Raw genomic sequence first — 14969 nt, 5'->3', positions numbered from 1 at the left:
TACTCCTCCCAACTTCAGCCTCCTGGCCTGTGAGCTGGGGCAGTGAGCATAAGGGTGAAGTCTCCAGGTTGATGCTTCAAAGACATCCAAGTTGTTGTCTTAGCTTTATTGAAATATAAGTAAAATACAATAAATTGTATCTATTGAAAGTATTCAATTTGATAAGTTTTCATATAGGTGTATACCCATGAGGTCCACAGTGTGATCAAGATAATGAAGGTATTCATCATCCCCACATGTTTCCTCATCCCCATTTGTAATTTCTTTCCTCCTCATCCCCAGGCGACCATGACATATACATTTGTTTGCACTTTCTAGTTTTAAATAAATGGAATCATACAACACATACTGTTTTTTTGGGTCTGGCATAATTTTTAGATGTACCTTTGTTAATGTGCATATCAACAGCTATTCCCTTTTGATTGCTGAGTAGTATTCCATTGTGTGGCTGCTCCACACTTTTTAAAATCTATTTTCCTATTGGTGGTCATTGGGTTGTTTTGAGTTTTTTATTTTGTTTTGGCTGTTACAGATATACACAATCCTATATGAGTCTTTGTATAGACATATGCTTTCATTGCTCTTGGGTAAATACCTAAGAGTGGATGGCTATGCCATATGTCAGATGTATGCTTAACTTTTTAGGAATCTGCCAGATTCTTTGCCAAAGTGGTTGTACCATTTTACTCTCCCCATCAGCAGTGTAGGAGAGTTCTAATTGCTCCACCCTCATGCCAACCTTAGTAGGGTCAGGCATTTTAATCTTCAGTATTCTAGTAGATACGTAGTGGCAACTCATTGTAGTTATCATTTCCATTTCCCTTGTCACTTAATATGTTGAGCATCTTTTCATGTGATTCCTTCTCATATATATATCTTCTCAGGTGAAGTATCTGTTCAGTTCTTCTGCCCATTTTTTATTGGGTTATTTTCTTACTGAGTTTTGAGAGTTCTTATATTCTGGATACAAATTCTTTATCAAATGTGTGATTTACAAACATTTTTTTTTCCCAGTCTATGACTTGTCGTTCTCTTAACTTGCCTAACAGCATAAATTCGTAGTTTTGGAGTCCAGATTACCAGTTTCTCCTTCTGTGGGTCATGTCCAAAGTCACAAACATTTTATCTTGTTTTCCCCTGGAAGTCTTATACTTTTAATGTTTAAGCCTTTGATCCATTTTAAATTACTTTTCATATATGCTGTAAGGTATGGATTGTAGCTCATTTTTTTAATATAAGGATATTCATTTATTCCATCATCATTTGTTAAAAGATTATCCCTTCTCCACCAAATTGCCTTTGTACCTTTGTCAAGTCAGTTGGCCATACGTATGGGTCTATTTCTGGATTCTCTGTTCAGTACCTCTGTCCATCTTTATGCCGATAGTATGCTCTCTTAATTACTATAGCTTTATAATATTGAAATAAGTTAGTGTTAGTCCTACTCCTTTGTTGTTCTTTTTCAAAGTCATTTTGATTGTTCTAGGTCCTTTGAATTTCCATATGAATTTTAGAATAAGATGTTCAATTTCTACCAAAAAAAATACTGAGATTTTGATTGGCATTGTGATGAGTTAAAAGATCCATTTGTGGGGCTTCCCTGGTGGCGCAGTGGTTGAGAGTCCTTCTGCCGATGCAGGCAGGGGACACGGGTTCGTGCCCGGGTCCGGGAGGATCCCACATGCCGCGGAGCGGCTGGGCCCGTGGGCCATGGCCGCTGAGCCTGCGCGTCCGGAGCCTGTGCTCCGCAACGGGAGAGGCCACAACGGTGAGAGGCCCGCGTACCGCAGAAAAAAAAAAAAAAAATCCGTTTGTGGAGAATTGACATCTTAACAATATTCAGTCTTTTGGCCCATGAATAGATATATCTCTCCATTATTTAATTTCTCTCAGCAATATTCGGTGGCTTTTAATGTATAGGTCTTGCACATCAGATTTAAGCATAAGCATTTAATTTTTTTTTTTTTTTTTTTTTGCAGTACGTGGGCCTCTCACCGCCGCGGCCTCTCCCGTTGCGGAGCACAGGCTCCGGACGCGCAGGCCCAGTGGCCATGGCCCATGGGCCCACCCGCTCCGTGGCATGTGGGATCCTCCCAGACCGGGGCACGAACCTGTGTCCCCTGCATTGGCAGGCGGACCCTCAACCACTGCGCCACCAGGGAAGCCCCCTAATATTTTTAATGCTATTGTAAATAACATAAAAATTTTTTCACTTTCTGATTGTTCAATCCTAGCATATAGAAATAAGCTTGATTTTTGTATGTTACTCTTGTGTCTTGCAGCCTAGCTGAACTCACTTATTAGTTCTAGTGGCTTCTTTGTAGATTTCTTTGGATTTTCTATACAGACTGTTGTGTGATGTGTACATAAAGGCAGTTTTACTTCCTCCTTTCCAATCTAGATGCCTTTGGTTTTTCTTGTTTCATTGCACTGTAGGCTGGGAACTCCAGTGCAAGGTTGAGCAGAAGTAGGGAGACTCAGTTTTTCATCATTAAATAATATTAGCTGACAGGTGTTTGGAAGATGCCCTTTATCAGGTTGAGGATGTTCCCTTCTGTTTGCTGAGAGTGCTTATCAGGGATGAATGTTGAATTTTGTCAGGTTTTCCTGCATCTTTTGAGATGATCCCATAGATTTTCTTTTTTTGTCTTAATATACTGAATTACATTGATTTTTTTTCTAGTGATTGCTAATCAACACTACATTCTTTGGATAAGCCCCTCTGGATCATGGTTCCTTATCCTTTTTATATATTGGTAGATTTTTGTACTGTCTTTGGTTTTGGTTACAGGGCAATGCTGGTCTCATAAAATTAGGTGGAAAGTATTCCCTGCTTTTCAGTTTTCTGGAAGAATCTGTGTACAGTTGGATTTATGTCGTTCTTAAATGTTTGGTAGAATTCACCAGTGAAGCCATCTGAGCCCAGAATGTTCTCTTTGAGGATTTTAACTACACATTCAATTGCTTTAGTAGATATGGGACTATTCAGGTAATCTATTTCTTCTTGAGTGGGCATTGGTAGTTGTCTTTCAAGGAATTTGTCCATTTCGTCTAAGTTGTCATGTTTGTTGGCATAAAGCTGCTCATGATATTCCCTTATTATGCTTTTTAATGTTTGTGGTGCTCCTTACCCCCACCCCAGTTATTCTGGCTAGAGATTTATCGATTTGATTAATCTTTTCAAAGCACTTGCTTTTGAATTAATTTATTTTATCTATATTTTTTCTATTTCATTCATTTCTACTCTGATCATTATTACTTCCTTTTTTTCTTTGAATTTCATGTGCTCTTCTAGTTTTTTGTTTCTGTTTTTACTTTTTATTGAGGAAAAACATATAGAGCACAAAGCATAAGTGTGAACTTCCAGATGCTGAACACACCCATATAACGAGCACCCAGATCAAGAATCAGAACATCTCCAGCCCCAGAAGCCTCTTTCAAGGGCCCTCCCCCAACCCAGTGGTCACCACTGCCCTAATACCAGCAGAGATTAGTTTTACTTATTCTTGGAACTGTATATATAAATGGAATCATACAGTATATCTCTTTTGTGTCTGGCCTCTTTCACCCAATATTATATGAGATTCGTGTCTGTTGTCTAAATAGCAGTAATTTACTCATTTTCATTTCTGTGTAGTATTTCGTCATGTGACTATATCATAATTTTTCCTTCTGTTGCCAAAACTTGGGAACTGTTTGGGTTTTTTGTAAATAATGCTCCTGTAAACACGCAGGGTCAGAGAACAGGTGTGTGCTTAGTGTTAGTAGATAATAGTTTTCCTAAGTGGTTGTACCAGTTACACTCCCACCACCAGAGGATAAGAGGTCATGAGGGCTTTAGGCAGGGCATAACAATATGTGTCCTAGTCCACCAGCCTGCTGTCCAGTGTTTGTTGAGCAAATGAGTGAATACACAAGCACACAGCTGAAAAGAGAGACAGTTCTGACTGGGGCTGGCTGAACTCTCATCACATACCATGTGGGCCCAAAGACTAGCCGTAAACAAGGAACAGCTCCTCCCCTAAGTAATACACAGTCTATAAGGAGGGTTTAAAACCATGCTCCCAGTGGGGTTTATAGGGTCTGTGTTCAGTACAGAATTTGTGTCTGGGACATAGAGGTGAGGAACATGGCAGCCACCAGGCAGGACTTGAAGGCCTTCATCCCTCGGTCTGTAGAAGGCCCAGAGAACGTTTGGGCAAAGGCCTGGAGGAGTGTTGTCTGGAGAAGACCAAGCATGGTGAGCTGGGGTGAACGTGGGGCTCTTACAAGCTGTGTACCTGGGGCCTAGGCTCTTAGCCTTGTGAGCCTCAGTTGTCTCATCTGTTAAAAGGGCTTAACCCCACAGGGCTTTTAGCTGTACCTTGAGCTTTGTGTCCATTACCTGGTCTAGTTTTTAAAATGGAAGTGAGGTTATTGATTGGATTCGTGTTTGGTTTTTGTTTTTTTGGGTTTTTTTTCCCCATAACATAGTCATTTAGTGCTATAAATATCCTCCTAAGTCCTTGCTATAGTGGCATCCCACAAATACTCACATTCATTTCATTTTCATTTAGTTAAAAATACTTTCTAGTTTCACTTTTGATTTCTTCTTTGACCCATGTATTGGTTAGTTGCCAAATATTTGAGGATTTTCTAGAGAGCTTTACATTATTGATTTCTCATTTAACTCCCTGTGGTTAGAGCAAATTCTCTGTATGGCCTGAATCCTTTTGGGGCATGTTTAATGGCCCAGAATATGGTTTGTCTGGGTAAATGTGTCCTTGAAAAGAATGTGTGTGCTGCTGCTGTCGGGTGGGAGATTCTACACATGCCAATTAGGTCAACCTAGTTAATAGTGTTGTTCATGTCTTCTGTGTCCTTACTGATGTTCTGTCTACTTGTCCTGTGAAATCTTGAGAGAAATATGAAGAGTTAGATGTTGAACTCTCCCAACTATAATTTTGGATTTATCTGTTTCTCCTTGCGGTTCTATCAGTTTTTGCTTCATAGAATTGTAAGGTTCTCTTTGTGACTTAGAATCCTTTTTTTGTTTTTTTGGCTGTATTGGGTCTTTGTTGCTGGGCGCAGGCTTTCTCTAGTTGTGGCGAGCGAGGGCTACTCTTTGTTGTGGTGTATGGGCTTCTCATTGCAGTGGCTTCTCGTTGCAGAGCACGGGGTTTAGGTGCGTGGGCTTCAGTAGTTGTAGCACGTGGGCTCAGTCGTTGTGGCTTACGGGTTCTAGAGAGCAGGCTCAGTAGTTTAGTTGCTCCGCAGCATGTGGGATCTTCCCGGACCAGGGATCGAACCGTGTCCCCTGCACTGGCAGGCAGATTCTTAACCACTGCGCCACCAGGGAAGTCCCTAGACTCCTTATTATTATGAAATGACCCTCTTTGTCACTGGTGATATTCTTTGCTTTGAAATCTACTTTATCTGATATTAATAGAGCCATTCCAGCTTTCTTTTGATAAGTGTTAGTGTGGTTTATCTTTTTTCATTCTTTAACTTCTTGGAACAACTTTAACGGCTTTATTTATTAATGTAATTCACTTACCATACAATTCACTCATGTAAAATGTACGGTTCATTGGCTTTTATATTCAAAGTTGTGCATCTATCACCACAACCAATTTTAGCACATTTTCATTAGCCCCAAAAGATACCCCCTTAACTGTCACCCACTCCAGCCTCCCAACTCCACCCCCCACCATGGGCAACCATTGATATGCTTTCTATCTCTATAGATTTGCCTGTTTGGGACATTTCATATAAATGGAATCATAAAATATGTGGCCCTTTGTGACTAGCTCTTTTCACATAGCAGAATATTTTCAAGGTTCATATATGTTGTACCGTGTCTCAGTAATTCATTTCTTTTTATTACCAAATAATACGCTATTGTATGGATAGACCACATTTTATTTATCCCTTCATCAATTGCTGGACATTTGGGTTGTTTCCACTTACTGGCTGTTATGAACATTGGTGTACAAGTTTTAGCGTGGATATATATTTTCTTTTCTTTTTTTTTTTTTTTTTTTGAGTCTATACCTAGGAGTGGAATTGCAGAATCATATGGTAATTCTATGTTTAACTTTCTGAGGATCTGCCAGGCTGTTTTCCAGAACAGCTGCACCATTTTACATTCCCACTAGCAATGTATGAGGGTTCCAGTTTTTCCATACCTTCACCAGCACTTGTTATTTTTCTTTTTTTAAATTTTATTTTTCAATTTTATCCATCCTGATGGGTGTGAGGTGCTATCTCATTGTGGTTTTGACTTGCATTTCCCTAATGTCTGCTGATGTTGAGCATCTTTTTATGAGCTGATTGGCTTTTTTTTTTTTTTTTTTAATCTTTGGAGAAATGTCTATTCAAGTCCTTTGTATACTTTTAAAATTGGGTTTATCTTTTTATTGTTGAGTTATAGGATTTCTTTATATGTTCTGGATACTAGACTCTTATCAAATACAAAATTTAAAAATATTTTCTACTGTTGTGTAGGTTGTTTTTTCACTTAATAGTGTCCTTTAATACACAGATTTTTAAATTTTGATGAAGTACAATTTATCTATTTTTTTTCTTTTGTTACTCGTGCTTTTGGTGTCACATGGAAGAACCCATTGCCAACAAGGTCATGAGGATTTATCCCTATTTTCTTCTGAGAGTTGTAGTTTTAGGTCTTACATTTAGGTCTCTGATCCATTTTGAGTTAATTGTTATATATGATGTAAGGAAGAGATCCAGCTTCATTCTTTTGCATGTGGATTTCCATCTGTCCTAGCACCATTTGTTGAAAAACTATTCTTTCATCACTGAATTATTTTTATACCCTTTTCAAAAATCAATTGACCACATATGTGAGGGTTTATTTCTGGACTCTTCTGTTCTGTTGGTCTATATTGTCTATCCTTATGCCAATACCACACTGTTTTGATCACTGTAGCCTCATATTAAGTTTTGAAATCTTAAGTTTGAGAATTTCAAAACTTAATATGAGTCCTGTCACTGTGTTTTTTTAAATATTGTTTTAGCTGTTCTGGGCTCCTTTCAGTTCTGTATAAATTTTCATTTCTGCAAAAAAAGGTCATTGGAATTTTGATAGAGATTGCATTGAATCTCGTAATTATCTTTTAAAGGTATTTGCATAAGAAGAACAGGGGCTTCCCTGGTGGCGCAGTGGTTGAGAGTCTGCCTGCCGATGCAGGGGACACGGGTTCGTGCCCCGGTCCGGGAAGACCCCACATGCCGCGGAGCGGCTAGGCCCGTGAGCCATGGCCGCTGAGCCTGTGCTTCTGGAGCCTGTGCTCCACAACAGTGAGAGGCCCGCGTACCAAAAAAGAAGAAGAACAAGTCTTTTATATTTACTCATGTAGTCACCATTTCTGGTGCTTTTAACTCCTTGTAAATCTAGATTTCCATCTGGTATTGTTTTTCTTCTCCTGAAGGATTTTATTTAGCACTTTGTAATGCGTATCTGCTGGTGATAAATTCTTACAGCTTTTGTATGTCTGGAGTCTTTATTTCACCTCTATTTTTGAACAGTTCTCACTGGGTATGGCGCTACAGTTAATAAGGTTTTTGTTTTGTGTTTTCAAGATGTTGCTCCACTGTCTCCAGGCTTGTCAGAGAAGTCCTGTGTCATCCTTATGCTTCCTTCTCTATAAGTAGTGTGTCCTTTTTCCTCTGGCTGATTTTAGTATTTTTTTCCTGCATCACTGGTTTTAAACAAGTTTGTGATATGTTTAGTGCAGTTTTCTTATTTCTTGTGCTTGGAGGCTGATGAGCTGCTAAGATTTGTGGATTTATAGTTTCCATCAAATTTGGAAAAATTTCAGTCATTATTTCTTGAAGTTTTTTTTTTATCCTCATCTCTTCCTCTCCCGTAGGGACTCTTAACTACCCGTGTGTTGGGCTCCTTGAAGTTATCCCACAGCTCGCTCACACTGTGTTTGGTGTTTTAGTCTTTTTTTTTTTTTTGTCTATGTGTTTTATTTTGAGTAGTCTTATTGCTGTTTCTTCAAGTTTACTAATCTGTGTTGTGCAATTTTCCGTTAATCCCATCCAGTGCCCCTTTCATCTCACACCTTGTAATTCCATCTTCTCTATCTTCTCTGGTTGCTGCTTGGCATGGCTCAGTGTTCCTGAGCCTGTAGAAATCAGTCCTGCCCCATCTCCCGGCTCTGTCATTGTGTCACTCTGTCCTCTCTTTTCCTCATGGACTGGCTTCTCTGCCCCTTTGCAGGCCCAGTCACCAGTGATTGGGTGCCAGGTTCTGGGTTTCACTGTGTTGGGAGATGGTGCGGTTATTCCTTTGTGTGTTAGTGTGCTTTATTCTGGGATATAGTTTGATTCTTTCAGGTTTTGCCCTTAAGCTTTGTTGGTCGGGACCAGAGAGCATTTCCCCAACTCCACTTTGTTCTGACCTGCAAGGGCTCTACCTGCTGCCTGTGGGTTAGGGCTTCCCTCTTGCTGGTAGGAACAAGTGCTGCTTACAGCCTGTGTAGGCAGTGGAATTGTTTCCTCTGTCCCTATGGGTGGCCGTTTCCTGGCTTCGGTGGCTTCCTCACAGGCTTGCACTGACTGTCCCCTGCGAGGACTGAGGGCCCCTCTGTTCAAAGGTCTACTGCCTTCACTGCCTTGTCCACTCACTGTCTTCCAGTATCACCTCCTTCTCTCAGGCCTGCCAGGCCTCAGTTTCTTTCTGCACTGTGGCTGAAGTTCCTTCTGGGAGGAGTGGGGGGTGTCACGGAGCTTACCTGTGCCCTGCCTCTCACTATCTGGTGTTCAGTGACTTGAAAACTATTGCTTAGTCACATAAACTTCCCAGTTGTTTTTAGTTTTCCACCTGGGAGGGAGATCCAGACTCTGTGAGTGTCTTGTCTTGGCAGGAGGTGTAAGTCTCCAGCTCCACTGTCTTTGAAAAGCTGCCTGGGTGCTCATGGGCCCCAGGCTGGGAGCTGGGTGGAGGTGAAGATTCAGGCCAAGGTGTGAATGTGTGTGTGTTTGTGTGCGCACGCGTGTTTAGCCATCCCACCTCAGGATAGCCTCTGATGATGACATGGTGCATCAGGAGATGTCGGTGCTCCAGCTCGAGATTCAAGGGCGTGTTCTGCTCTGTTTACCCCATTAGGCTTGTCTGGAGGTTTGGAGAGACACCCATGAGCTGGCTGATGCTTTCCAGTACACCTGCCCCACGGGTTGGGTTCTTCCTGCACTTCTGGCAAGTTCTGGTTCGCCCAGGGCTGGTGTGCAGCTGGGGGTTGGGGCTGCCACCCAGGATACGGCAGGTCCTACGTAGACACAGATTTGTGCTTTAGTCTTTCCCTGGGACCAGGATGGAGGAGGTGGAGGACAGCAACAGAAATCATAGAGCTGAGCTGACTTGATTTAAAAAGGAGCCTGTGTCTTCACAGAGCAGGTTATCAGTGGCTGAGAGCAGATGAACAAGACTCATTCCTGGGAGGGAGAGCAGTTACCCTGACCATACCCTACCCTACTTTATTTAGCCAGTCCCCTGCCGACAGAGAAACAAGACACTTTCTACATTTTGATTTTTTATATTACAAACAGTCCTGCTCAGTAACATCTTTATACATGGCATTGCACGTTTTCCCAGTTGTTTTCTTGGACTAAATTCCTAGACTTCATATTAAATAATAAATGAACGAAAATGTTTCTATTTCTCTCAAGAGATAAAGGCATCATTTTCTTTGCTCTTTAGGAGCCCTCTCTCTTTTATTTTTCTTCTGTGAGCCAGGAGCCCTGTAAAGAGACAAGGTCTCCCCTCAGAGGTCTGCATGGAGTGGCCAGTGGGAAGGGGGCCCCTGGGGAGGACACACACTACAAACCTATGTGGGTCACGTCCTGGCTACTGTGATGGTGCAGGGTGGGAGGGAAAGAGAAGCAAAAGTGCTTACTAGGGGCTGTGACACCTGGGGGGACACGACACGATGGCAGGTCCGAGCCGGCCGGGACCTGGGGCATGGACTTGGGCAGGCCAGCACCAATCCTGGTTGTACTTGCCCATGGGGGCTCCTCCCTGAGCCAGCCACATGCTCCTTTGCCTCTTACAGCCCAAAGCCCTTGCTGGGTCTGGGGATGGTGGGTCCTCTCCCCTCTGGTATTTTTATCTCTGTCCTCAGGTCCTGGACAGCTGGGCAGGGTCTCCTGACTAGGACACACGTGGGGACCTGTTGGCTGATTCTGAGTGTTCTGGTTCACACTCCTGTCCCCTCACTTGTGCCACGCTTGGGCTTCCACCTTCCCAGGCCTCCCCAGGCACAGGTGTCTCCCAGGATGAGTGAATCAGGATTAGGCAGGGGAAGGGGACTTCCCCGAGTCTTGGTTTCCATATCTGGAGGGAGACCTCAGACCCACCCTGGTTCTGGGGGCTTCCCTTCCTGGCCCCGGGCTGGGGCCAGTCTGCTGATGGGGGCCACACTGGCAGAGATGGTGGCTGGGGCCTCCAATCTTTGCCTCGCCCCAGTTCCTCCAGCCCGTCCCTCTATCCCATCCCACCAGGGCTCCTCATTAGCCCCAGTCCCAGCTCTTCTGTAACCTCACAGCCCTCGTGTAGCCCTTAGGTATCTTGCTCCTCCTGTGTCCCCCTCTTCCCCCACATGTCTGACCACAGGGTTGCCTCCAGGCTCCCTCTCAAGAGCATCTCATCTCCTGCAGGCATTTGGACAGGCCCACACGAACCATAAGAAGGTGGCTGCAGACGGCGAGAGCCGGGAGGAGAGTCTGATCCAGGAGTCAGCTTCCAAGGAGCAGTACTATGTGCGCAAGGTGCTGGAGCTGCAGACAGAGCTGAAGCAGCTGCGCAACGTGCTTGCCAACACACAGTCAGAGAACGAGCGCCTGGCCTCAGTGGCCCAGGAGCTGAAGGAGGTAAGCAGCAGAACTAGGGTGGGCTGCTTGACTGTGGGTGGGTGGGAAAACAAGCCAGTGCTTCCTGGGGGCAGGGCCACCCACAAGTTGTTGCACTTCCAGCCCAGTTTTATGTGGTTCATGGTGGTCCAGGAAGGGCTGAGGGTGGCAGGATCCCAGCTCTGCCCTTGGGCTGATGTGAATCCTGGGTTCCTCATGTGAACAACAGAATTATAGTGTCTACCTGCCAGCTCGTGACAACAAAATCAGAAGCGACCATCACAGACAGCTCCTAGGATCAGCTAGGCCCCTGACAGGGGCCTGGCCATGAGAGGCCTGGGCAGGTGGAGGGGGGATGGCAGGCATCCAGTGCCCTCTGAGAGAGGTGGGAGGGTGGGCCACCATTCAAAAGATGGGGTGGGACAGCATCAGGGGAGCAGGCATAACCAGAAGTCTACATGAGCTGCAGTCCTGGCTATGGCCTTGCGGGGGTCCCTGGTTGTTAGAGCCCACAAGTTCTCATTAGGAAGGGCAAGAAGCCTTGTTCTGGGCTGTGGGAAGACCCGCTCTCTGTCCTCTATTCTCCTGGGGGGGTGGGGGAGCAGTGACAGGTGACCAGAACAGCAGATGGTTCTGAGCAGTGGGCAGCTCTGAGGTCGACGGCTCAGATGTGAGGGTGTATGGCAGTCAAGGTCCCACAGGGCTGGGAGGGGACACTGGCAAGGTTTGGGGCAGAGCCCAGGATCCGGCAGCAGTGGGGAGTAGTCACCCACCCTAGTTTGGGATCAGAGATCACCAAGGCTTGTGGGCCTGGGAGGAACTTGACTGGATCCAGGGGGAGTGCATGATCTCATTTCCTCCAACAGGAGCATTCTAGTCAGGGTGGGGAGAAGGGGCCATCGGAGCTGTAGATTTGACCACCCAAGTTGGAGACTAGACTCTTTGCTGGCTGAGCACCCTTTTCCAGAAGAGCCAGTAGAGGTGCTCTGGCCAGCCCAGACTCATTCTGCTCCTTCCCTCTTCCAGAAGGGGGCAGTCAGGAGCGTGGCGGGGGACTTGCTGACCACTGGCTTTGGTGTCAGGAAATGAGCTCAGCCAGTCCCACACACTGCTATTAAAGAACAGGTCTGGTTGGGCCAAGATTCCTGCTGTTCCTGTTAGTGCTTCAGGAGGAAGCCTTCTACTCCCCACCCCCATACCTCCTCAGTGCATCTTTCTCCTGAGGCCCCACCTGTGCCCCTGATCACTGTAGGAGCTATGTAGGATCACTGTGGAGCCATGCCAGGTTCTTGGTTGGAGTGGAGGCTCTCCATCACTGCCTACTCAGACTAGAGCCCTGGTCAGTGTCCCCGTCATTGCTGGTTCTGTCTGTACTCCGCTCCCATCCCTCTCAAGTTACTCTTCTGCTGGTCCTGGCCCTGCCGCTTCTGCCTGAGCTGCTCTGCTGAGCTCCTCCATCCTACAGGAGGCTTGCACCAAGGCTTGGGCCTGGCTGAGGAGCCTGGATCATGAGGACACAACACCAAGCACTGTCCCTGATAAGCACCAACCTGTACCCGTCTTGGTGTGACCCCGCCGAGGAGGCTTTGCGCAGTCGCCATAGGAGATGCCCCTTCCACATGAGGTCATTTCCCTCTCTGTGCCTGGTCCTGCTGCCGTCCATGTTCAGTGACTGATGGGCCAGCTGTGCTGTGCCCTCTGACCCCCACCCCCATCCTTCCACCCTGCGATGACTGGCTTAGGGGTTCATTCCCCCATGCCCAGCTCTCCAAGAGGAACTTGTGGCCTCCATCATGTGACACGTGTAGCAAACATGCTCAGCATGTGGGACAGTTCCAGCTACCCCATAGCTTGTCCTCTCAGTGACCCTGTGGGCATCCAGTTACTTCCCTCATCTCACAAATTGGGAAACCAAGGTGCAGAAGGTGTCGCTGCATGCCTAAAGTCAGTGGGTCCTGACCTCTGCACTGTGAATGGACGGGCCCTGCTGACTTCTATCCTGAGACATGGCCTTGGGCCCCATTTTGCAGATGGAGAAGCAGAGACCCAAGGAGCTGGGCACGGCCACACCTGGCTGGAGGCAGAGTCAGGTCCTTTGCACGTGCCAAGGCTTTCCACGGATTTGCCTTGGGAATGGAGTGGTGAGGGCTTCCTGGTGAAGCAGGACTGTGCGTTATAGAGGGGTCAGCAGCATCTGCCCAGTGGGACCCCCCCCAGGAAAAATCTTGCTGTCCCATTGGATCCTGGCCTTGCTGTCCTGGTGGACTCTGCACATGTCAGGCCCTGCACAGGCCCAGGAGTGAGTGACAAAGATGTCCCAGCAGAAGTCATGTCGGTTGTCATCTCCCCTGTCCTGGCTAGGAGCCAGGAAAAGGCTTATTTCCTGCTGTGGTGGCATCTGGGCCACCAGGAGCTGCTGGAAGAAAGCAAGGTGTTTGGTCACAAAGTGAGGTGGTGGGTATCGGGTCAGGAGCAGCAGCCCCATGCTCCAGCGTGGAGTGGACAGGCTTCGACAGAAGGACGCCTGGCTCCAGAGCCAGGGCATGGAGTTGTCACATGGGCAGACAACCCAGAGGTTGCTAATCATCCAAATTCCTCGCTTACTAATTCTGCTTTCCACCCAGCCCTGGTATACAGCTCAGCCTGGTTTTCTACCACTTTACAGCAAGGACAGCCTTTCCACTGTTTCTTGTTCCCTCCTAAGGCCTTACTGGGAGCACTTCTAACTAACATTCATACCTCTTCTAGTGTTATTTTGTGATGGTATATGTATTCCGTAAGGCAACTGAAGATTTCTCTGTGACTCTTCTCTGAGCCTCACCAGAGTCACCTGAAACAATTACATTTCTACCAGTAGTCTCAAGGCAGTCTGGCCTTTTCCTGTCCTCCTCAAAGCTCTTCCAGGTTCTGGCCATCCCCACCTCCATGGCCACTTCCACATATTCAGGTATTTGTTACAGCAATGTCTTTTTCCTGGTATTAAACCTATATTTGTATATTTGTTTTTTCGGGCCACCATAATAGATTGCCACAAACTACTGGCTTAAAACCACAGAATTTTATTCTCTAAGATTTTCTGTATCTGAAATGAAGGTGCTGGCAGGGCCATGTTCCATGTGGAGCCTCTCCACCTTTTGGGTGCCAGCATCCCTCAGTGTTCCTTGTCTTGTATTCACATTGCTCCGGTCTCTGCCTCTGTCTTCACCTTCTCCCTGTGCAGGCTCTACAGCTCTGACGGGGCTGGGGCATCCCTCCCACCTCCACCCTGGCCTTACATGGGGCCATAGGCCTTTCCTGGGGCTTGGGCTATGGCCTCCTGGCTAAACATCTTGCCCTTTCCTCTGAGGGAAAATACTGACCAGCTTTGGAGCGCTCCTGTGCAGGGCGGTGCTCCCTCCCTGTGCGTTAGCTCCAGCTGTGCCGTGATGGGGCTTCTGCAACATGGGGTACTGGCTGCTCTGCATTCCAGATTCCCAGACCTGACTTCAGTACAACACCCCTCCTCACCTACTCAGAGCCTCCCTCAGCAGCAGCTGACACCAGTTGGCAATGTGTGTGCTGTGCATGGGCGACTGTACACGTGCCTCAGTGAACAAGACAGAGCCTAGAGCAGCACCTAGCACAGTTGGTACTCAGTAGTGAAGGAGTGGGTGATGCCCGTTGGGGTGGTCGAGCACCAAGTGCAGTGCCAGTATGGAGACAGCGCCAGTGAAAGGTTTTCTGAGCCACACAGAGAGGCCACATGTTGTCCAGGTCTGTTTCTGTGAACGTCAAGAAAAGGCAAATCCACAGACTGAAAGCAGATTGGTGGTTGCTAATTGGTGTGTGGTTTATTTTTAGGGTGATGAAAATGTTCCGGAACAGGTAATGGTGCACAACTCTGAATAAGCTATAACCACTGAATTGTATACTTTCAGTGGGTGAACTTCATGGTATATGAATCATATCTCAATAAAAAAAACAAAGACGATTCCTGTGCAGGAAGACTGAGCTCAGCAGAGGTTTCTGGTGCAGCCTGGGCACATAGGTTCTGGGGTGAAGAGGACTTCAGCCTAGGCAATCAGGCTGGCCCGTGGTCTTATCTCTTTCTGTCTTCTTTCTGTCCACCTCAGGAC

The 14969-nt window shown here is 46.2% G+C and overlaps 1 protein-coding gene across 2 annotated transcripts in view; it reads left to right on the top strand.

Moving 5' to 3' along the window:
• Positions 1-14969, top strand: part of BICD2 (BICD cargo adaptor 2) — a 56406-nt gene that overhangs the window by 28985 nt on the left and 12452 nt on the right. For both annotated transcript variants that reach the window (XM_007123080.4, XM_007123081.4), the window contains exon 2: positions 10663-10875. In XM_007123080.4, coding sequence (XP_007123142.1) covers positions 10663-10875 — 213 coding nt within the window. The remainder of the gene's footprint in view (positions 1-10662; positions 10876-14969) is intronic.

Source organism: Physeter macrocephalus, chromosome 9 (assembly GCF_002837175.3).
Source record: "Physeter macrocephalus isolate SW-GA chromosome 9, ASM283717v5, whole genome shotgun sequence".
NCBI classification, from domain to species: Eukaryota; Metazoa; Chordata; class Mammalia; order Artiodactyla; family Physeteridae; genus Physeter; species Physeter macrocephalus.
The sequence above is the reverse complement of the archived record's forward strand: the minus strand, read 5'-3'. Positions and strand labels throughout refer to the sequence as shown.